At 44.6% G+C, this 23,560-nt stretch overlaps 1 protein-coding gene across 4 annotated transcripts in view; it reads left to right on the forward strand.

The window, feature by feature from the left end:
* MRRF (mitochondrial ribosome recycling factor) overlaps positions 1 to 22,960 on the forward strand; it is a 56,374-nt gene extending 33,414 nt beyond the window's left edge. For 3 of the 4 annotated variants that reach the window (XM_079927111.1, XM_079927110.1, XM_079927109.1), the window contains 2 exons: positions 12,297 to 12,456; positions 21,777 to 22,955. In XM_079927111.1, coding sequence (XP_079783237.1) covers positions 12,297 to 12,456; positions 21,777 to 21,854 — 238 coding nt within the window. In that variant the 3' untranslated portion in view covers positions 21,855 to 22,955. Of the gene's footprint in view, positions 1 to 12,296; positions 12,457 to 21,776 lie in introns of all 4 variants that reach the window. The other variant, XM_079927112.1, reaches the window with a different exon arrangement.
* Positions 22,961 to 23,560: the final 600 nt, after the last annotated feature.

Raw genomic sequence — 23,560 nt, forward strand, 5'->3', positions numbered from 1 at the left:
CCTGGAAGGTATATCCCAAAGAAGCAAATCCGCTGACTAGTCCTGCCTGTGGTGTGAGATTTGCGTAGTATTTCTGGAAAGGCCAAGGGACCGTGGCTCTTCTCACCCTCAGCCCAGTGTCAGCAGTTCAGCTTGACACTGAACTGCTCCCCAAGGCCTCACAATTGTGGGATAATTGCCATCATTGGCTCCCACTTTTCCTTCAGGCGTTGTTAGTGATCATAGACCTTATGCCTAGGCCAGGCTCCTGCCCTCAGACTTTGTTCCAAGGTGACAGCATGGAGGAGAATTCTCCTTGGGATCGGACCAGGCAGTTTCACCAGATTACAGTTAAAAGCCCTGGGTTGTGGGTCTCCTAGGCTGGATTCTCTTTCACAGGTGTATTTTCATAGCACAGGCTGATGTATGGTCTCTCATGGATGACGACCAGGTTTTTCTAGGGCGAGCAGCTGATACGGCAGGGTGTAGGGTCCCCAGGCTGACTTAAACAGGGAGGGGTAGCTGCTGTGCAGCCAGGGAGAGCTGGAATTGACACCTGGAGGAGCTAGGCTTACAGTCAGAACAACTTGAATAAGAGAACCAGAGAAATGAGTTGTGTGACCTTAGGCTAGTTACTTCAACGCTCTGAGTCTCGGTTTCCTCATCTGTAAAATGCGGTAGTAGCAATATTTGCTTTTCTGAAAAGTTATTGGGAGAAACTCTTGTGGAGGATAAGGGAGAGAGGGAGCGGCAGTAGACAAGGAGAGCCTTTAGACCGTGATGCAGGTCTGATACCAGTGAAGAAAGGAAAGAAATTCACTGAATGAGAAATAGTGTTATTTTTAAAGTCTTCCTTATCAAGTTAACTGTTGTTGCTGAGTGTTCGCATGACCTCTTCTGCATGGTGATTGTTAACTGTTATGGGGAAGCAGTCACGCCATCCCACAGGTGAGAAGATCGAGGCATGCTGCCTGCCATCAAGCTTTCCACCTAGGAGACAAGTACTGTTCAATGACGAGAACCAGATGGGCATATGGCATCTTTCAGTAGCTTTATTGAGATATAATTCACCCATTTAAAGTGTATAGTACAAAGGTTTTTAGTATATTCAGAGTTGTGCAACCATCACCACGTTCAGTTTTAGGACATTTTTCATCACCCCACAAAGACATCCTGAACCTACTAGCAGTCACTCCGCACTTCACCCCAAATCACCCTCCTAGGGATTGCTCGAGGCAGCTACTAGTCTGCTTTCTGCCTCTATAGATTTCCCTATTAACACTTCACATGAATGGGATCACACAGTATGTGGTCTTTTGTGACTGGCTTTTTTCACTGAGCCTAGTATTTTCAAGGATCATCCATGTTGTAGCATGTGTCAGTGCTTCACTCTTTTTTATTGCCACATAATATTGCATTGTGTGGATATGCCACATTTTCTTTATCCTTTCATAAGCTGACGAATATTTGAGTTGTTTCCACTTTTTGGCTATTACGTATAATGCTGCTGTGAACATGCTTTCGGTTCTCTTGGGTATAGACATACAAGTGGAATTGCTGGGTCATGTGATAAGTCTGACTTTCTGAGGATCTGCCAAACTCTTTCGCAGGGACCACACATTTTACATTCCTACCAGTAATATTTAAGGATTCTAATTTCCCCATCTCCTTGCCAGTACTTATTGTTGTTACTGTTATTGTTATTATTATTACCATGCTAGTGGGTATGAAGTGGTATCTCATTGTAGTTTTGACTTGCATTTCCCTAATGTTAATGATGTTGAGTATCTTTTCATGTGCTTGTTTTGCCACTTGTACATCTTTAGAAAAATATCTATTCAAGTCCTTCACGCAGTTTTTAAATTGGGTTGTTTGTACTTTTGTTGTCGAGGTGTAGGAGATCTTTATATGTTCTGGATACTAGACTCTTATCAGATATATGATTTTCATCTCTTTAATTATAAAAATAATACACATTTATTGCAAAAATTCAAATCCTACAGAAAAATAAAAAGTTATTTTATTGTTCCCCAAATATTCTTCCCAGAAGTAACTGTTGGTAAGTTTAATATATATCCTTCCAGATTTGAAAAGATGCATACACACACATACACACACACCACACACACACACACACACACACACACACACACACCCCTACATATTTAGTTTACATAAACGGGATTATGTATCTGCAGTGCCACAACTTGCCTTTTTTGCCTTAACAGAACCTTCTGTACATCTTTTCATGGCGATCTCATTGTTTTTGTGCCTGCAGAGAAGTACCGTTTTGAGATGGGTATAATACAGATGAGGAAACTGGGGTTCAGAAAGTTAAGTACTTTGTTCAGAGTCACAGATTAGTAAGCAGAGGAGTCATTATTCAAATTGAATCTGTTTCCAAAGCCATGTTCCTGCCACACTATCACACTGCTTTACAGGCTGCTGACCTGGAGCCTCCCTCCTTCTAGCTCGGTGGCCTCTTTGTCTAGCTGCTGTATTGCTTTGTGGATCTCGTACCAGGGATGGTGTGTATAAGGTGCACATTCTAGGAAATATCGATAGTACCCTTTTCTTCCATAAGTCGCATACATATAAACCTTTAGTGATGGTGAAAGAAAAAAAAATCAGAGGAGACCGCCTAATGACCTCATTTGGGCTGGGGCAGCCACCAGCTGCATTTGAGCAACTGTAGCTGCTTTTCCAGCCCTTTTCATGCCCGCTGCCTGTTCGCCATCGCTGCTTTCCAGGGCCGTTCATTCATTCATTCTGCTGGAGGACTTCCAGCACGGTACGTTGTTTCTCTCGACTTCCAAGCCTGGCAAGCCTCCCTGCAGTTTTAGGATGGCTGCTTTCTCTTCACCCAGCCTGTGGCTTTTTAGGAGAGCTTCCTACTATTCAGGTCCCAAGTGTGTGGAATGGGGGCCCCCTCCCTGCACAGATGTTCTGTTTGAAACACACAAGAAAGTGCAATCAGGAAGCAAGAGCGGAGCGTGGGCTGCGGAGAAAGTTGCCATCAACACCTGTGCAGAAGCTGCGCCCAAGAGGACAGACTCCTCCTCCCCCCACCCCTCTTCTGTTGTCACCCTTTGTGTCCTGCACCTACTTACAGAACCTGGCAGTTGGCCGCTGGAGATCAGCTCACTGTTCTACTGCCCACCTGTAGGGACTCGCTCTCTCCTTTCTCCCCGCTGTGCTTAGACTTGTAGGGGAGCCGGCGGAGTAGCAGTGAACTGTGTGTGTAAGCAGGCCTTAGAGAACGAGCAGTGCTCTCCACGCCACTGCAGCTAGTAAGATTAGCTGCGTAGATTTGTCTAGCATCAGCAGGGAGACCTGGAATTCACGAATCAGGCTGCACTGGGCTCAGATCCCAGGTCTACCAGGAACTTGTGTGGCCTTGGGCAGATCACTTGATCTGTCTGAGCCTCCCTTTCCTAATCTGCAAACACCAGGTAATAAGACCACTAATGTCATAGGAATGATGTGAAGGTTCACTCAGCTAATGCACAAAGTGTGCGTCATCTCAGAGCTTGGCATGTGGGAACAGCTCTGCAAATGTTAGTCATTGTTATTCTGATTGAAGGGGAGCAGATGGCACTGGGGCTAGAGGACTAGGCAGTTATCCGTGGGTCCTTGCTGCGATCATAATGTTTCCTCCTTCTCTCCCTATCTTGCTTTATTTTCTTCATAGCACTTATGTGTCGGTTTATAGACTTACGTGTACTCTTTCTCTCCTTCACTAGAACGTGACTAGGCCAGTTTATTTATCTCTTGTTAAAATAAAATACAGTGTGTGTTTGTGAAACAACAAAAAAGAATGTGAGTAGGTGGAGCGTCGTCAGTTTGGTTCATTGCCGTATCCCTAGACCCTGAAACAGGAGCTAGCGCGTAGTGAGGACAGTAATGCAGTCAGTGTGCCCGCTGCTGCTCCAGGTGCTATTTGTATACTAACTGCTATATTCATAACAATCTTTTGAGGTAGGTATGTCATTACCCCTATTTACAGATGAAGACGCTGAGTCACAGGGGAGGGGAGTTCTTTGTGCCCAGTGTTACACAGTTAGTAAGGGGAAGGACAGGCGTCTTTCTCAGAGCCTGGGCCTGTAGCCACTCTGCTCTGCTCTCTTTCTCTAGTGGGAGACTTCACTATTATTTTTATTACTGATCTGATTGACAGCTTTTAAAATAGTCAGTACCTACACATGCAGAATTCTTTAACCATCATCTGTCATTTGCTGTTAACACTAACTGTGGAAGAAGAAAGGTAACATTTTTATTACTCCCCCCGCCCCCATTTACAGGTGAGCACACAATAACAGATAGTGTTTCTTGAGCAGGTCACCATGACTGGCACATTTAGTAACTCTTTTAATCCTTACAACAATCCCATTAACTTAGTGGTATTATACACATTTGACAGATGGGAACACTGAGGCATAGAGGCAAAAGTACTTGCCCAGGGCCATACGTCTAAGCAATGATAGATCTGGGCCTCAAACCCTGGCAGTCTAGCTTCAGAGACTGTTCTCCTAAACACTTCAGTAAACACCCTTCTTTGTGATCTAGGGAGGAAAAAGTAATTGTCCACAGTTACCCAGCCTGTAAGTGCAGAGCTGGGAGTGGAAGTCAAGTCTACCTTGACCGCCAAACCTGTGCTCTTTGTCCTGTACACGAGAGCTGAGGTAAGAGTTACCTCCACATATCCCTGGACTTGGGTTTCCAGCCTTCTGTGGTGACAGGGAAGGAGAACGTGAGTGACTTCATCAAGGTCACCCAGCTGGGAATGTGGAGCTGTGACCCCTGACCTCAACCTCGTCTCTCTTTCCATCACGCTGGGCTGTATTTCAGGATGGCATGTCTGGTTTAGCCAGGCCTCATTCACAGGACAGGCCTTTGAAAGCAGGTGCCCACTTGTGTCCCCAGAGAAAACCGAAGGTACTGCTGATGGTAGAAGTCCTTCCAAAGTGTGTGTGTGATTTCCTTTGGGCTAGAAGGACATCTCGTGTCTTTATGAGACATGTAAGACAGGCTGGTGAGCTGGGGGGGTGGGGTAGGGTGGGGACGGGGGCTGGTGAGGAAAGAGGGGAGGGAGAATTGTGTCCCTAGGAGCATAGGAAGTCTGGCTGGGCTACACAAACAAAAACATTTCCTTCGGGGCCAGCGGCCCCAAGGCATTGGGCAGCGCCCACCAGCAAACAATAAAGCAGGGCATGTGCCTGCTGCTGATTGCAGGCGATGCGCTGTTGGCGGGGAGTCTCCCAGCAGCCCATGGCGGAGGCGGGCAGCAGGCTTTCTCTTGGTGGAGCTGTCAGAGATGCGCTTCCACAGGCTGTTTGTTCCCTGGAAGTGGGGCACCCTTCTCCCTCAGCCTCCTGCCTCCCGTGGCCCCCATGCCCGCCCTCGCTCTTCCCGTTCTGCCCCTCGCTGCCCACCAGCCACTCAGTAGCCTAAGTTCCTAGTGACTGAATCCGTTTTGACTGCCTTCTCCCCGAACGCTCGCATCCTGTCGTCCCCCAGCCTTGGAGATTCTGTAGTAAGGAAAGCGGCCACCCCGTATTGGGCTGCTGCAGTGCATACACACTGGCCATGTGCCGAGCCCTTGCCACCGTCATTTCATTGAATCCTTGCTTCCGCCCTCTTGGTAATATTCTTCTATTTTACACACGAGGAGACTGAGTCAGAAGAAGTTGAACAGCGCGTTCACGGGTCTGAAGCTAACAAGTGGCAGAGCAGAGATGCCAGCTTAGGTCTTCCTGGCTCTAACATGTGTCCTTTCTACCTTTTTAAGTCCCCTTTAAGTGACCAAAGATCCTTTTGAAGTCTGACATATTATACTGGGCAGGCCAAAAAGTTCGTTTGGGTTTTTCTGTAAGATGTTAACGAAAACCCAACCAAACTTTTTGGCCAGCCCAGTAACTGGTTTTTACTGCAGTTGCCACGCTGAGCGTAGCTTCCTCTGATGGACACCTGATGAATGGCTTTGCACATGTCCCGTTCTCGTTGAAACCATAGGAAGTATCATTTCAGTTGGGGGGACTCTCTGCTTCGTGAGTTACCAGAGGGGCATGCCCCTCGGCTTATTGTTCATGGGAACATGCTCAAGGAATTTTTCAGGAAGCCCCCATCCAGGATGTTACTGGAAGACTCGCCTGATGGAGTTTGTACAAACAAAGTATGACCCTCCCAGCTCAGCCAAAACCCCTGCCTTATGCGGGGAGGCTCTCTGACCCTGGCGGAAAAGGCTACTGTCTTCATCATCCAGCCGAGAAGCCACTACAGGCTAGGCCCTGAGCTCCCCATCCGCGGGCCTAGAGGCTTCTGGGCAGACTTTCGCCATATCCTTAGATCTGGTTTGTACATTGGTTTCTGCACAAAATACAAGTCTGATCATGTTTCCTCTGCCTCACTCAGACGTCTGTGATATTCCATGTTGTTCTTAGAAACAATCTACTAAGTCTTTTTCTCTCCTTCTTTTCTTTTTATTGTGGTGAGATATACATTAAAAATCTACCATTTCAGTTATTTTGTTTTTGTTTTTGTTTTCAGTACGCGGGCCTCTCACTGTTGTGGCCTCTCCCGTTGCGGAGCACAGGCTCCGGACACGCAGGCTCAGCGGCCGTGGCTCTCGGGCCCAGCCGCTCCGTGGCATGTGGGATCCTCCCGGACCGGGGCACAAACCCGCGTCCCCTGCATCGGCAGGTGGACTCTCAACCACTGCGCCACCAGGGAATAACTGCACCCTCAGTTATTTTTAAATGTACGGTTCAGTGGTATTAAGTACATTCACATTGTTGTGCAGCCAATCTCCAGAACTCTTTTCGTCTTGCAAAACAGTAACTCTGTAGCCATTAAACAACAACTTTCCATTCCCTGATCCCCCAGGTCCGGGATAATCGCTGTTTTACTTTCTGTCTCCATGAATTTGACTATACCAGGTACGTCATATAAGCAGAATCCTATAATATTTGTCCTTTTGATTCTAGCTTATTTCACTTAGCATAATCTTTTCAAGGTCTATCCGTGATGTAGCGTGTACCGGAACTTCCTGCCTTTTTAGGCGGAATCGTAGTCCACTGTGTGTACCTACCCCATTTATGTGTCCATTCATCCATCAGTGGATCTGCTAAGCCTGAATACGGCATTGAAGGGCCTGCGTACTAGTCTCGCCCTTGCCAGCCCTGCCGGCCTCCTCACTGGGCACAGTCTTTCTCAGCTTTCTGTGCTGCAGCCACACTGCCTTTCTTCAGTTCCCCCAGAACTTTACCTGGAAAAAGGCCTTTGTTTTACACGGGCCATTCCTTCTAGTGGGAATGATCTTCCCTAGCTTCTCCACTCCTCTTCATCTTAACCTGAATATCCCTTAACTTAAATATATTCACACTTTCTTCTGGAGTCCCACAGGAGAGCTTGCTCAGCTTCCTTTCCCCTGCTTATTTTCATAGAGCTCAACATGTCTTTATTATGCTTCTTACCACTGTAACTTATTGATTAATTGTGCATGTGTTTTATGACTGCCTTCCATGCCAGACTGTAAACTCACTCTGACATAGTGGCTGGAATGCAGTAGGTGCCCAGTAAATAGCTGCTGAAGGAAACGACAAACTAAGCGAATGAATGAATACCAGAAAGAGAAAAATTCATGGCTATATGCTGGGAACATTTGGATTTTTAAATGTGCACAAGATGTTAAATTACTAGTCAGATCTCAGAAAGTCATCTTGCTGGAGCACAGATTGTTTGCCCTGTCATCTCTCTGTTGATAAAAACTTCCATGAATAAACTGTTCATTATTTGAAGATGCCTCATAGTTGCCAAAACATAAACAACAATAGCAGCAAAGGCAGCTTACGTTTTCTGATTGTTTCTATCAGGCTTTGTACTGTGTACTTTCCATATATCATCTCACCTAATCCTCACAAGGTCTCTGAAAGGTGGATGCTGGGGGTTTTGTTTGTTTATTTTCAGTTTCTATTTCCAGATGAAAGGACCAAGGTGCAGAGAGTTTAAATTGCTTGCTTAAGGTCACTGAGCCAGTAAGTGGCAGGTGCAGAAGTGGAGGGGCATCAGGGTAGGATGGAGTACCATCCCCTCCCCTAGTGCCCTTCCCCTCATTAACGGAAAGAGCTTTTTATCCATTTTATAAATGGGGCCTCTGCCTTGCTTTTCTTTGAAGCCAGGGTTTTGTGGCTAAAGAAGAATTTGAAAACTCCAGGTCCACAGAACAAATTTGACCCTGATGCACCTCTTTCAGGCTCATGCCTTCCTGCTGTTACATCTCCCACTGTGCTTCTGCCTGGAGTGCCCTTTCCTTTCTTCTGCAGCTGATGAGTTACTGTGCGTCTCTGGGGCATTTGCCAAACCTTGAGACAGAATGAGCTGTACTCTCTGCATGCTCCTCCTGCAGAAGGCCTGTCCATCCGTCCTAGCAGCAGTCGTGCTCTTCCAAAGTAGAGGTTGACAAGTTTGTCTACCCTGCTGGACTGAGCCTCTGGAGAAGTTGGACCAGGCCCGCCTCGTCTCTGGTGCTCCTCAGCCCAGCCCGGGATCTGGCAGGGAACCCCGGGGCCTCAGCCAGTGCTTGATGAGTGAATGCATGCCAAGTGCAGAGCCGGTGCTCAGAACCAACCGGCTGAGACCAGAGCCTGGAATACAGCTAGCCTGTACTCACAGAACCCTGTGAATGCGAGATGGAGACGATCAGATGTATTAATCACTGGTTTGGAAAGGAATTAAAATATTTCCATAATATAGTATGTTTCTTTTCTAAAACAGATGTGCCTTCGTTGTTTCATGAGGAAGTAATTAAGTGTGTTTGATTAAAACATTCATAAACACGATCAGATTTATTCAAGGCTACTATATGCTGCTATCTTTATTGTTGGTACTTTATATAATGTTGTGTGTGCATCTCCCAATCACCCTGTAAGGTGTTTCTATTATCTTCATTTTAGAGATGAAGAAACTGGGGCTGAGAGAGATTAATTAGCTTGCCCAAGGATAGTCAGCTTCTGAGTGATAGATACAGGAATAAAATGTCTGTCTTGACTTCAGAACCAGTGCCTTTCCATCATCCTGACTGCTTCTGATCTTGTAATTTGGATACGTTCAGCTCAACACCCGGAACCACCATGCAGAGACGCCTCTCTTCTTCTCAGCCCTTCCTGTGCCTGGTGTCCCCTCCCCCTCCTCCCCCCACCCCGCCCCCGCCCCCCGCCACTGCACTCCCCTCTCCATTTCCTTAGAATATTACCTCTGTATTTGCATCCTGAAACTGAAATATTTTTGTCAGTGTCAATAACTGAATACTATTATATATGGAAACTGGTGTTAATAGTGTAGTAAGGTCACATTTACATTAATAGATATAAAAAATACACTTTATTAAGGCCAAATTACATATATTATGAATTTGTTTTCTTTATATAGCCATTTATTCTTAAGGGTTTTTTGAGTCCCAGTTTATGTATTTTTAAATGTGTGATTTTTTTTTCCTCCATGTTAAATATAACAATGTAGTGAAAAAGAAGTTGGTTAGATAATTTTTTTATTTTATTAAAGATTGCCTAAAAAGCAGGCTACCTATTTCAAGTTACATATGAAATATAAGATTGAAATACTTCTCTGTAGAGAAGTTAAAAGGTTTCTTACAGACTTAGATGCATTTATTTTCTGCCCCTCCTAGTATTTCAGCAGGATTAAGTTTTTTGAATCAGTGGATCAAGTTTTAATTTTCCTGTTCCTTCCTTATACTGACATATGCTTTGGCAGAACAAAAAAGAGACCTAAACATGTCAGCATGATTTTTGTTCAATGAATTAAAAACCATAAAAGTAACAAGATCTGATCCAAATCCCTAAACTCCTGACATGGTGGTTTTGTCCTTTTCAGTCCCAAGATTCATATTACTGACTTTGAAAAAAGCTTTGTGCCTGGAAGCAGAAGTTACGGCGGCAGCAGCACATAATTTATTTGAAATAGATTGCAAGGGGTAGGCAGCATGGAGTAGTGGGAAGAATACAGGCTACAAAATTCTGGATTTGAATCCCAGTTCTGTCACTCAAGCCCATCTGTGTACCTCAATTTCCTCATTGGAAAATGGGGGTTTTAGAATCTAGTTTGATAAGTTGTGAGGTTCAGCGAGGTAAAGTACTCATCTGGCATTGAGGGGCTCCGTAATGGTAGTCATCAGGATTATTTTTATTTTGAGAATGTTTCTAAGAATTTGAGAATTCTGAGAATTCAAATAGCTGGATCCAGAAGGATTTATTTATCACATAGTCGTCCACTTTGTCCTCAGAGCTTATTCTTTCCCAAAATTCTTTAATTTTTTTTCTCATCCTATCAGGAAAAAAATACCAGGTAAATGCCACTAAATCTTTAACACCTGTTTGCCGCTGTTTCGCACGGAACATATGCCCAGAACTTGGGATGATCCTTACTAAACCGAAACCACGTAGATTTGAGGATCAAGAACCACATGCCAGTGATCTGCAATTCAGGACCCAGGAGGCAGAGGAATTTTTTCATACTAAGAGCATTGGCTTTTGAGACAGGCCAGCCTAGGTTTGACTTTGTGTAAGATAACCAAACTTCTTTGGACCTTATTTTCTTCATCCATGAAATGGAGTTCATGATCTTACAGGACCCTCTGTGATACAGCTCTCCAGCCTCTTTTCTTGTTACTCCCTTCTCTGTTATCTGTGCTCCAGTCAGTTCCTCACATGAACATGATCTCGTTGTAACTTAAAGCCTTTGTACGATGCTCTTTCTTCCTCCTGGAGATCCCTACCTGTATTGGCAACTTTGCCCTCATTCTTTAGATCCTTGTGGTATATTAGTCAGGATAGGATGGGCAGTGCTCTAGTAACAAGCAACCCCCAAATCTCCATGGCTAAAACAACAGAAATTTATTTCTTGCTCATGATGCATGGGGCACTGTTCATCATAGCCTCTCTGGGGCCTAAGCTGATGGAAGCTCCCTCCCAACTTGCACTGCGGCCAACAGAAACAAATGTGGTGCAGTGCACGCTGGCTTATAAACCTTCTGCCCTGAGGCGACACCCATTCTGCTCACATCTCACTGGCCAGAGCAAGTTGCACAGCCACACCGAACTTCAGAGGGGATGGGGAAGTGCATTCCCACTGGAAGGAATAAAAACCAGAATATTAGTGAACAAACCTAATGACTACCATGCTTAGATATTATTTCCTCAGGAAAGTCTTCCCTCCCCAAACTGACCCCTCCCCAAACTCAGACACGCTCTATTGTAAAGGTCTGTTTACTTAGCTCTCTCCCTAGCTAAGCTCCCTCAGAACAGGACAGAGGTCTGTCACCTTCATCGTAGCACACTCTGTGCAACCAGAACTCTGACAGGTAGTAGGCACTCAGTGCGTACACGACCAAGAAATGAAGGCAGGACGAACATGCTAGACTACTTTGCTGGCTTGTTGTGATGATTAAATGTGAAATAGGAATAATAACTGCTTCATACAGTTGTTGTAAGGGTCAACTTACAAAAACTTATAAAGTGCCTGTCGCAGGTGTTTATAATAGCCCTTCAGTGTACTTATTGTTATTATGATGAGGATATTAACAGTAAAAATAACTGACATTAAGCATTTTTAATGTGCCAGACACTCTCATGGGTACTTTAAGGAAGTTAACTGGTGCAGTGGTTCTCACATGTTGTGTCTGGGTCAGTGTTGAGGTGATTCACAAGTAATTTGCTATAATAATAGTTAAGATTCTGAAGGTTGCTGCTTATTTGTTTTGGGTGATTTAGAGGTATAGAGATGGTGCTATTTCTGTAGCTTCATCATCCATTAGCACTGCTTTCTTTAGCTGGAGACAAAGGGGTGGGATTATAGCTAATAGTTGCTTCCTTTTATTGAGCACTTAAAATGTGCCAAGGTCAGCGCTAAGCAATATACACGCATCATCGCATAATCAATCTTCACACCACCCATTTAAGTCAGGTACTGACTATCCCCATTGTACAGACGGGAACTCTGAGGAGGGGAAGTCAGCTATGCATCTGGTAAGGGGCATGGCCAAGATTTGACTTCAGGCCTGCCTAGACTCCCTGGCTCATGCGTTTAAGCAACACTCTTCTTACTGGCTGTTCTCAGCTATCTCACCAGGAACTCTCCTTGACCTTGAGCATCCCCATGGGCGTGTGTCAGGAACGTGAAAGACCCTCCACCGGCAGAGAGTAAAGTTACAAACTGCTGAGCTAGTGGGCAAAATGATGTTGAATTCTTGGCTGGCTGTTAACGTGTGGGATGATCTTGTTGAATGTTCTTTCGTCTTTTATCAGAGTAACCAGGGAGCACAGGGAAATGCTGGTGAAACTGGCTAAACAGAACACCAACAAGGCCAAAGACTCTTTACGGAAGGTTCGTACCAACGCAATGAATAAGCTGAAGAAATCGAAGGATAAGGCCTCGGAGGACACCATTAGGCTCATAGAGAAACAGGTACTGTTGCCAACAGATGTAGTGCTTATGTATCTGACCCAGAAGATCGCGTGTTCATGCCTGAAGTGAGGAGAATGAAAATGGAATACTCCTAGTTCTTTCACTGATGTGATCGGTGTTGGCTGAGTCTCTGTTCTGGACCTGGCCCTTCACTGGACCCTGGGAATAAGGAGGAGGAGAGGTAGCTGCTGACCTTCCACTGTGTTCCAGGCTCTGAGCTGAATGCTTTACAGCACTTCATTTATCCTCATCACTACAAAGCTGTGAGGTGGGTGGTGAGGAAACTGAGGTCCACAGAAGGTAGATAACTTGCCCAAGGTCACACTGCTGGTAACTGGCAGCAGTGGGATCCAAAGCCAGCAGACTGATCTCAGAGGCTCTACTCCGATGCTCTCCTGTCTATGCTTGGCTGTGTGGGTGTGGAGAACTGGGGACTTGGCACTGTTCTTAGTGTGCTGAGCAGTGGCACTTCAACAGGGCTTAAAGGAGCTACTGGAGTGAAATAGTGAGAGGCGAGGAGGAAATGTCGAGCAGCATATGTAAAGGTATGGTGTTGGAAAAGAACACCATTCAGTTAGATAACCGAGGCTTGGACCTGGGATGACACTGGGAATGGACAGAGAAGACACAGTGGCCAATTCATAGCAGGTCTTGTATACCAGAGTGAGGAGTCTGAACTTTAACACGTCCAGAGGTTCCCACATTGGCTCTGCGTCTTTATCAGTCATCCGTGGCCACAAGAATGCCATGTAGCAAAGTACCTCAAAACTCAGTGACTTATATATCAAGCATTATTTCTTATTCTTGTTTACGTGGGTCAGCTGGGATGTAGCTGTTCTAGGCTGGGCTCAGTGTACTTGCCTTCAGATCTTGGGTGGGGCTCAAGTCTGCTGTCCACCTCTCCAATCTTCTGGAGTCAGCAAGCTTCCCAGGGCAACTTTTCATGGCAACGGCAGATGCCAAGAGCCCAGCTCCTCAAGTACATTTTAAGCACCTGCTCTTGTCACAACCCACAGGCCAAGCAGATCTTACGGGCCAAGCCCAGCACCACTGGGGCAGGGAAGTATATATGTTCATGGAGGTCTAGGGGAAGGAGTGAATACTTGTTGAACAATAATCTAATCTAATCTATCATCACAGCATTCCAGTCACTTGAGGAGCTAATAAAAATATGTATATCCTCCCCTCCCCTCCCCCTCCACTCCCAGAGACTGAGTCAGTGAGTCTGGGGTGGGGCCTAGGGGTATGCATTTTAAAATGCTCCCCAGGTAATTCTGAAACAGGAGCTCCCTTGAACGATTATTTTTTCAGACAGTGGGGCCTCACACTTGTGTTCAAAAGATGACTGCGGTCGGTGGCTGGGTGGAAAACGGATGGTAAAGGGCAAGAACGGAGGCCCGGAGGCTGTTGCAGAAATCCAACCAGGAAATGATGGTGGCCTGAACTTGAGTGGTACCAGTGGAATTAAGATGGGAAGATGAATTTACCAGTCTTGAGGAGATAGAATTTTTAATGTTTAGCATAATATAAAGGGCTTTCCCAAAGCCTCCTCGTCCACAATAAAAGCATTATCTTAGGAAGATTGAACAGGAATGTGGGCAGGATGGGGAGTAAAAAGGGAAGATGCGGGAGGCTAGGAGAGCCGTTAGGGGCTCATCAGGAAGAGGCCATAAACTGGCTAACTACTCCCTTCTCTTAGACTCGCACTTAGAATGCTAGTCGTCGACCAGGCCCAGCAGTCACCCAGGGGAGAATTTTAGGTGGATGCCCGGCCCGCTCCTGCATTTTCTGATTCAGTAGGTCTGCCTAGGAATGTGCATTTTTAAAGAACTCCCAGATATGCGAAAGCAGACAGGAAAGGTAGCGACCTGGAAGCATTGCAGCATACCCCTGTAACGGCACCAGTGTTAGAAAGAGGTGGTTCCGCACTTGATGTCTTATAACCTTGGAGAAGTTACTTGACTCCTTGGAGTCTGCTTCCTCTGTACAAAGGGATTCGTAATTCCTCCCTTGAAGGGTTGCCCTGGGATGCTAGATGCACCATTAGAGTAGGTGACACCAGCCCCTCGGAGCACCCTTCCTGACCTCTTTGTTCCCTCCTCTTTGCCTGCATTAGCTCACAGAGGTTCAGAGACTAGCCCGGCCTTTTCTGAGCACTGCCCAGGCCTTGGAAGAGTCTAGCTGGGGCAGCTCCTTGTCTGTCTCCCAGGGGATTCCGTCGCTGCAGTTGACACTTGGCCTTTGTGTTGCTTCCTGGTGGTGAGCCTGTGGACCTCTGGGGCCTGTCAGGCACTCCTCACTCAGCAAGTCTGGGCATCTGCCTCAGGGACCAGAGCCCACGCTCCTTGAAAAAAGAAAGAATGATCAGATATCCAGCAACCTCCTTTTTCTTTTTTTTGTAATCTGTCTTCTTGTACTTTTAAAAAAATTATTGAGGTAACATTGATTTATAATACTATATGTTTCATGTATACAACATTATATTTCGACTTCTGTACACACTACAGTGTGGTCACCACCAAAAGTTTAGTTTCCACCCATCACCATACAGTTGACCTTCTTTACCCATTTTGTCCTCCTCCCACCCCGCTTCCCTCTGGTTACTACTAAATCCATTCTCTTTATTTGTGTGCTTGTTGTTGTTTTGTTTGATTTGTTCACTGATTTTGTTTTTTGGGTTTTTAGTTTTATTATTTTTTTACACCAGCACTCTTTTTTTTCTCTTTAAATTTATTTATTTTTATTTTTGGCTGCGTTGGGTCTTCGCTGCTGCGCGCGGGCTTTTCTTTTCCTGCGGCGAGCGGGGGCTCCTGTTCATTGCGATGCGCAGGCCTCTCATTGGGTGGCCTCTCCAGTTGTGGAGAACGGGCTCTAGGCACGCGGGCTTCAGTAGTTGTGGCTCGTGGGTCCCAGAGCACAGGCGCAGTAGTTGTGGCGCACGGGCTCAGTTGTTCTGCGGCCTGTGGGATCCTCCCGGACCAGGGCTCAAACCCGTGTCCCCTGCATTGACAGGCGGATTTCTAACCACTGCGCCACTAGGGAAGCCCCTATACCAGCACTCTTGATAAAACCTACTTGACAAAGATCTCGCCCAAAGCCTTCACTCATTAGCACCTGCCTTTTCACCTTCCTCTTCAGATTAGATTTTTTATTCCGTGCTTATTACTGTTGATTATTATTATTTTCCAAAATGAAAACAACTTTATTAGTTTTTTTCTTATACTAAACTAATAGATGTTTAGTGTATATTAAAAAATTAAGGGCTTCCCTGGAGGCGCAGTGGTTGAGAGTCCGCCTGTCGATGCAGGGGACGCAGGTTCGTGCCCTGGTCCGGGAAGATCCCACATGCCGCGGAGCAGCTAGGTCCGTGAGCCATGGCCGCTGGGCCTGCGCGTCCGGAGCCTGTTCTCCACAATGGGAGAGGCCACAAAAAAAAAAAAAAAATTAAGAAGAAAGTAATTGGAATCTCATCACCCAGAGATTACCCTTGTTAACATTTTCTTACAGGCCTTCAAGTTATCTCTGTAAACACATATGTAATATTACAAGAAAAAGGATCATACTATATATATGACATGATATATCCAGTGCAATAATCTTTATTATTTAAGATATTATCACTTAACTGTTAGTTCTTACCATTGTTCTTAATAACTTTATTTACTGTCATATGGTTAAAAGTTTGCACGAGAAAATACTCAGTTGGGACTTCCTGGGGGTCCGTGGTTAGGACTCAACACTTTCACTTATAGGTTCCGGGTTCGATCCCTGGGCGAGGAACTAAGATCCTGCAAGCCATGTAGTGTGGCTATGAAAGGAAGGGAAGAGGGAGGGAGGGAGGGAGGGAGGCAGGGAGGGAGGGAGGGAGGGAGGAAGGAAGGAAGGAAGGAAGGAAGGAAGGAAGGAAGGAAGGAAGGAAGGAGGGAGGGAGGGAGGGAGGATATACTATTACTGTTTTGTGCCTAACCTTTATGGATTTTTTCCTCCACATATCTGAGTAAAGCCACTGTAATGATGGTCATTCTTATTCTTTCATTCAGATAAGTGTTTTCTTCATCCCACACTGAAGGGATATGTGAAACAATGTTAACATTTCTGTAATGCCTTCAAATGAGGATCATTTTGTTTAACTTCTTACAGAAAAGCTTGAGTAAAGTAAATATTAATTGTCTTTTTGCACACTTCATTTTGTTCTTTTTCCCCAACAGAAGGCACCGATCTGGAGTTTTGGGTGTGATTTTTTTTGTTTTTTTAATTTATTTTTTTTAAATAAGCAAGGCAGGGGCTGATTGTTGCTGATTGTTGCTTTATCAAAAAGTTTTTTAAAATGTATTTGTTTACTTTGTTTCTGAGCCGTGTAGGCTCATTGTAGAAAATGTAGAGAATTCAGAAGACCGTTCTTAAAAATGGAGAAAAATTCACCCCATAGTCCCACATTTGGGGATGTTTCTCCTTCCCCCTTCCCCTTTTTTAACTACATAGTTTTTAACGTGATTGAAAACTTATAGTTTGCGTACAGTTTTGTATCCAGCTTTTTGTTTTCTGTTGAGCATTGACTATTAGCAATAGAAGTCTTTGTAAACAGCCTCATTCTGATGGTTGCAAAATAGTCCCTCTTGTGGTTATACCATAATTCACTTTCATAAGCCCTCTTGTTGAACATTTAGTTTGCTTAAACATTTTTTGTTATAAATAAGGTTGCAGTGAATATTTTTATAGATAAATCTTTGCTGAAATGACTTCCCTAGGGTAGAGTCTCGTGTGTGGAATTACGGCATAAAGGGGATGCGTATTTTTAAGGTTCTTGATACGTGCTGTCTAAATCACTTGCAGGGTGTTTAGAATACGTACATTTTAAAAATTTTTTGCCTTTCTAATCCCTAACATTTGAACCTAGAATTTTTAATGTGAACTTAAAATGTTGCTCATCTTAGAAGTATTGTTTTTACTTCCACACTCCGCAGAAAATATTTATTCTTTCTATAAATCCATAAACCTTTCTAGAGGATAATGTAGTGTATACCAAAACCCATACAATTTCTGATTCATTGACTTAGGGATGTATTTAAAATAAGTTATCAAGGGCTTCCCTGGTGGCGCAGTGGTTGAGAGTCTGCCTGCCGATGCAGGGGACACGGGTTTGTGCCCCAGTCTGGGAAGATCCCACATGCTGCGGAGCGGCTGGGCCCGTGAGCCATGGCTGCTGAGCCTGCGCGTCCGGAGCCTGTGCTCCGCAACGGGAGAGGCCACAACAGTGAGAGGCCCGCGTGCCGCAAAAAAATAAAAAATAAAATAAAATAAGTTATCAAGAATCTTATCTACAGCAGTGTCCATTGATGTATTATGTATAATAGAAAACTGGAAACTGTCTAAATTTCTGATAGTAGGAAAATAGCTTGTTTTACATCCATTCACTGGAATCTCTCTATATAGACAGTTATACTTTACAGGTGCAGTAAATGCTTTTGGAATGTATTTTTTTTAAGGTAGGTTACACTATCATCCATTTTTATAATGAAAAAGTATCATGTATGTGAAAAAGTTGGCAGCTTATTTACTTTAAAATGTTAATGGTGGTCATTTGGATTATGAACAATTATAATTTTATTCTTTGTGAAATTTTCTTTTTTTTTTAATTTCCAAAATTCTTTTGAGTCAGATTTTTTAAAACTGTATTATAAAAGTGTTTCATCTTTTGGTATATAAGAATAAAAGGATTCAGTTGTAGGTCCTATTCCTGCAGTCACGTCTGATCCCCACCTCTCCTCTACAACCTTCCCAACCCCCAGCCCAGGCCAGCTCTGCTGAAGAAGGACCAGGGTCTTCCCACTTGGGACTCTGACATCTGTCAGCCTGCTGTTTCACCTTCACTTTAGTTTGCTCTAAATGGGTCTGCTGAACATTAAAGCACTTGGCAGAAACCACCAGTAAATCTGGCCAAGATCCTTTCACTGCCGCTTTTTTCTGAGAAACAGAGCCGCTCTGAAGTGAAGCTGGGTGCTAGTGGGGCTGAAGGGCTCCTAGCAGACTATGCCGGCAGGCAGGCAGGAAGGCTGGACTGAGTGAGGCAGTGGGTGGGAGCAGCACCCACCGGCACTGTGGGCGTTCTGAGCTTTGCTACCCAGGCCTGCCCCAGGGGTGTACTGTGTGCTCTCACCCGTCTCCCTTTTCTGTCTCTGCCTTTCATTTTCCTGAACATATAAGGAGCCAACGTGATGATGATGATGATCATGACCATGACAGTGACGATGATGTTGATGATGACATTATCATCTTTATGAGGCAGCATGTTGTAATGGAAAGGGCTCTTGCTCTGAAGTCAGACTAGGCTGGATTCGAATTCTAGCTCTTTCACTTCTCAGCTGTTAAGGTCAGCAAACGGCTTCACCTTTCTGGGCCCGTTTCCTCATCTGTAAAGTGGGAGAAGTAATGCCTATCTCACAGGATTGGTAAGAGGACCAAATGACGCAACACACTTTAAAGTAGCCAGTATGGTTGCCGGTCTTCAGTAATTGCCCGCTTTGCCATCCTGCTCCTCTCTCTCTCAACCTTATGGCTTTGAATATGGGAACGGGATTAACTGCTTTAATGAGTCTAGCACAGCCGCCCTTGAATGAGGAAGGACTAGGCCAGGTTCTGTGGGCTCCCCAAAGGGAGTAGCAGCATTAAACTGGCAATCAGGGGTAGGTGAGTTCTTGGCTCAGTCATACCACTGACTTTTTATGTGATCTTGGGCAGGTTAGTTAACATCTTATGCCTTCGTCTACTCCTCTGTAAAATGGGGATAATACCTGCCCCACCTGCCTTATAGTATAGGTATGTAACATTGTTGGATTTGAATGAAGTAACAGAGGACAAAACATTTCTGCATAGTGTGAACTACTGTGCAACTGTCAGGTGAAATCATTAATATTCACAGTATATTAAAGGGAGATAATAATAGTATTTCATACATTTTGAGGATTATGTGAAATAATGCATGTAAAGTTTTTAGCCCAGTGTTGGGCTCCTAGTAAATAGATGCTGTTGTTGGTATCCTTGTTGTTGTTAATCATCGTTATTTTAAGATGGAAAAATGAACTTGCAGGTGGACTGTCCCAAGGGCACTTTGTGCCTATAATATGGCAGAGAGTTAGTAAATATTTTCATCAATTGATTAATTTGAAAAGAAGTCAGAAAGTGATAGTAAAAATCAGAGTAACACAAGCAACATTTGCATAGCAAATAACCAGATAAACGTACTTGTATATTCATGATTTTGTTTAACCCTCACAGTTACTTTCTGAGGAAGGGAGTAGCATCCCCATTTGAGAGATGAGGAAACTGAGACTCAAAGTGGGAACTTGCACATTGTCACCCCACTGAGAATTTAACCCATGACGCATGTTATCAGATTGTTCCTGTAGGTACTCTTCCTCCCCCCAGTCCCAGTCTCTGGCCCCAAACACCATTTTTCCAGAGGAGGCTTGCAGCCCTCGTTCCTGGCCATCCCAGGCTGCCACCCTGCAGGTGCTGAAGTGCTGCTGGGCACCACGCCACACCCCATGCAAGGTGGCTGCTCAGGGTGGGGGCACAAGAAGCCTGCCAAGGGTTTGTGTCGGCTGAGTGAGGAGGCCCAAGCGGCTGTTTCAAGCTGGTCCTGTTCCGGAGTGCCCGACAGCCCCAGTGGAAAGCCTTGTTCTCCCCACTCCAAAATGTGCAGCTGCTGCTATGGCGAGAACCTGGCTGTCTCCCTGCCTGGAACCAATTGCTCTAAATCCTTTCCAGTGCATTTATTTCCCAGTTCCTGGCCAGGGCCTGTGGTCTGCAAATAAAGATGTCACACAGCCGCTGTGCGGCTGAGCACACAGATCCTGGGCACCACGCAGCCCCCTTCAAAGCTTCCTGCCTGAGGCTTCCTGCCTGAGGTCCCTTTAGACATGAGAGGGAGGCTGCAACACTCACTAAATTCTGTACTGTGTTTTGTTTTTCATTCTTTGAGGGAGTATATGTTTATTGCAGAAAATGTGGAGAATATAGAAAAGCACAGAAAACGAATAATGATTCATTTAGCAAATACTTCCTGAGCACTTGCTATGTACTAAGTTTTATGCTAAATGTGACAGATACCGACATGAATAATCCATTTCCTGTCTTCCCATCACTAGAAGATAATCACTATTAACATTTTGACACATTTTCTTTTAGTTTAAAAAATACGTGTATTTTTAACATATTTGAGATCATTTCTACTACGTATATACCCATTTTGTATTCTGCTTTTTCTTTAATTCAAGGGTAACATGAGCATGTTTCCATGATATTATAAATAATATCTTGAAACATTATTTCTTTTTCTCTGATTACAAAAGCAATCCAGGCTTGTTATAAAACAGACATTTCAGAGCTATATACTGGAATGTTATTTATATTTATACCCTCTCCATGAGAAATAGACAGTCTTAACCCTTTTTAACAGCTGTATGTATTCAATTACATGTGCTGTCATTTTAAATTTTCTGATTTATGATTATAAGCTTTGGTATATATCTTTGCATATAGAACTTAAGAACATTTTCTCAGATTCCATTTGTGTGGTAATTTCCCAGTTGAGAGAGTTTGGGGTTAAAAAATGGTAATAAGAACATTTGCATCAATTTGAATTCCTATCAGTGATATGTGAGTTTATCCATTTCACCATAGCTCTGGCATTGAATATTATAATTAAAAACCACAACATCAAATTTTGTTAACTATGGTAACTAAATTATGTCTTGTTTTAATTTGCACTTCTTCAGTGTCTATTGAATTTTCCATGTTTGTTAACCAGAGGTACTTCAGCTTTTTTCAGTACTTTTTTTCTGCTTGTCTCTTGGGATCTTAATATTCTCCTTATTAATTGGTATGAGGGCTTTATATAGCAGAGTGTCTGAGGTGTAGGAAATTCTAGATGTTCATTAAGGGACAGATAAGACTGGCTTCTCTGTACTCTGTAATAGTAGTTAACTATTTGGGGCTGTGCAGTCAGACTACCTGGGATTAAAGTCTGTCATTGCTGCGTTCTAGCTGTGTATCCTGAACAAGTGATTTTAACTGCCTCAGTTTCCTCCTCTGTGAAATGGGAATGATAATACCATCTCATGGTATCCATTTCTTGCCGTTAGGAGTCACTAAGAGTACGTATACAAAGTCCTCTAGTAGAGTGCCTGGCTGGGATGCAATTCATGTGAGCTTTTGTCACCATTATTATTTCCCAGATAACCTTTCATAGTTCTGGAATATTTCTTCCCCTCCCCTTCTCAGCCCCAGTTATCAGGTTGTCTCATTTTGTGTTTCTGCAGATCAGCCAAATGGCCGACGACACAGTTGCAGAGCTGGACAGACATCTGGCAGTGAAAACCAGAGAACTCCTTGGATGAAAATCCCCCAGGGGCCAGCAGTGCTCCCAAGCCCAGTTTCTAGTAGGTCCCATGGGTGGCAAATTGGCACCTCTCTACCCCATCCACACGGAAGGCTGTCCCCACGCACTTGTCAGTCCTTGGAAGGCCCAGCCTTCCAGTGGGACACTGTTGATTCCCTTCCTCCTGTCCCCTGTCCACCCCATCTGCTCTGGACCTTCTGGCCTGGGTGGCCCTCAGAGAGTCTCTGTTGCTGACAGAGGGCCTTTCCTCGGGCCATTTGCCTTGACTGTGTCATCACCGAGCTGTCAGGACCATTGGCAGGCTTGGCACTGCCTGCGCCTCACCTTGGTAGCCTCCTTTTCAAACAATTAGTCAGGCCCTGTCCCCACCTTTGAACTCTGCTTGGGCCAATGTGGGCCTTCACCTGTGCCTGGATACCTTTGCTAGAGGCCCATTTTCTAACCAAACAATAAAATCTAAATAAATTGATTGGAAAGAATAACAACCGCAAAGGAAAGGATGGACTCAGTCTGAATTAATGATCTCTGAGTACCTATGTGTAAGCATCCAGAGCAGCGCTTTTGCCTCCGAGTCATCACACGTGCTCTTTTCTCTGCCTGGACCATTCTCCCACTCCTCACGTGGCTGGTCCTGTTCATCCCTGGCTCTCAGCTTGGATAGCACTTCCTTGAGGAAGTCTTCGTTTATTCCCCCAACCTAGGACGCCTGTTATTGGCTCTTCTAGCACTGTCCACTGCTTTTATCTGAACCTTAGTTGTTCTTTTTGGTAATTAGTCTGTATATTTTTAGTTTCCTTAGAAGTTAGCATAATGCCTGGAACATAGTAGGCATTCAAATGTACTGTGAATGAATTGCACGTAGTAGCTACTCAACAAATGCTGGCTTTTTCCTTTCTTTCTGGTCTTAACAGAGTTATTCTGTCATTTTCTACTCTTTCCTTTGTCCTCAACATTTACTTGGTAATGAGATCCCTGTCCCCAGAGCCTACCTGTTATTGATGGACAAGTGGTTTATTGTGGCTCATCTTTGGGTACTAGGTTAAGTTAGGTTTTCCCCCCAGTAATTTTTTTCCCTTTGTTCTTTTGTTCATTCATGCATTCATAATATAGCCATCATGAGCTAGATACAGTTCTAGGTAATATTTTTAATCTTCACAGTAAACTCACAAGATGCGTATTATCTCCATTTTACAAATAGGAAAACTAAGACTTGACAATATTAGATAACTTGCCCCAAGTGTTAGAGGGTTTCATTATTCATTGTCAGTCTCATTCTACAGAGAGGGGAGAGCTCAGAGAGGTTAAGATTTTTTGCTTGGGGTCACACAGCTAGCAACTGGCAGACCTGGGAGTCACACTGAGGCCTGATCTCAATTGTGCTCCTCCCACTTCGTCCTGCTGCTGTCCCAAACGGTGAGCACCAACTTTGTGCCGGGTACTGTGCTCTGTGCTGGGAATACAAAGATGGGTGAGATGTGACCCCTGTCTTTGAGAGGTGCATGGTCACGGGCCTGAGCTGCTGTCTATGATGTCTTGGGTGGAAGGTGGGAAGTTTATTCCAGTTCTGCCAGATGTCTGCCTTTAGAAAGGAACCCACTCTGGCTGCAGCAGCAGGGCCTGGCTGCCTCCCTTCGAAGCAGCATCCAATTGCTGTTTGACTCCTCTCAGACTCTGTCCTGTGCGAGAGGTAATAGGGTTGCACTT

The sequence above is a fragment of the Stenella coeruleoalba genome (assembly GCF_951394435.1).
Source record: "Stenella coeruleoalba genome assembly, chromosome: 7".
Taxonomy (NCBI): Eukaryota; Metazoa; Chordata; class Mammalia; order Artiodactyla; family Delphinidae; genus Stenella; species Stenella coeruleoalba.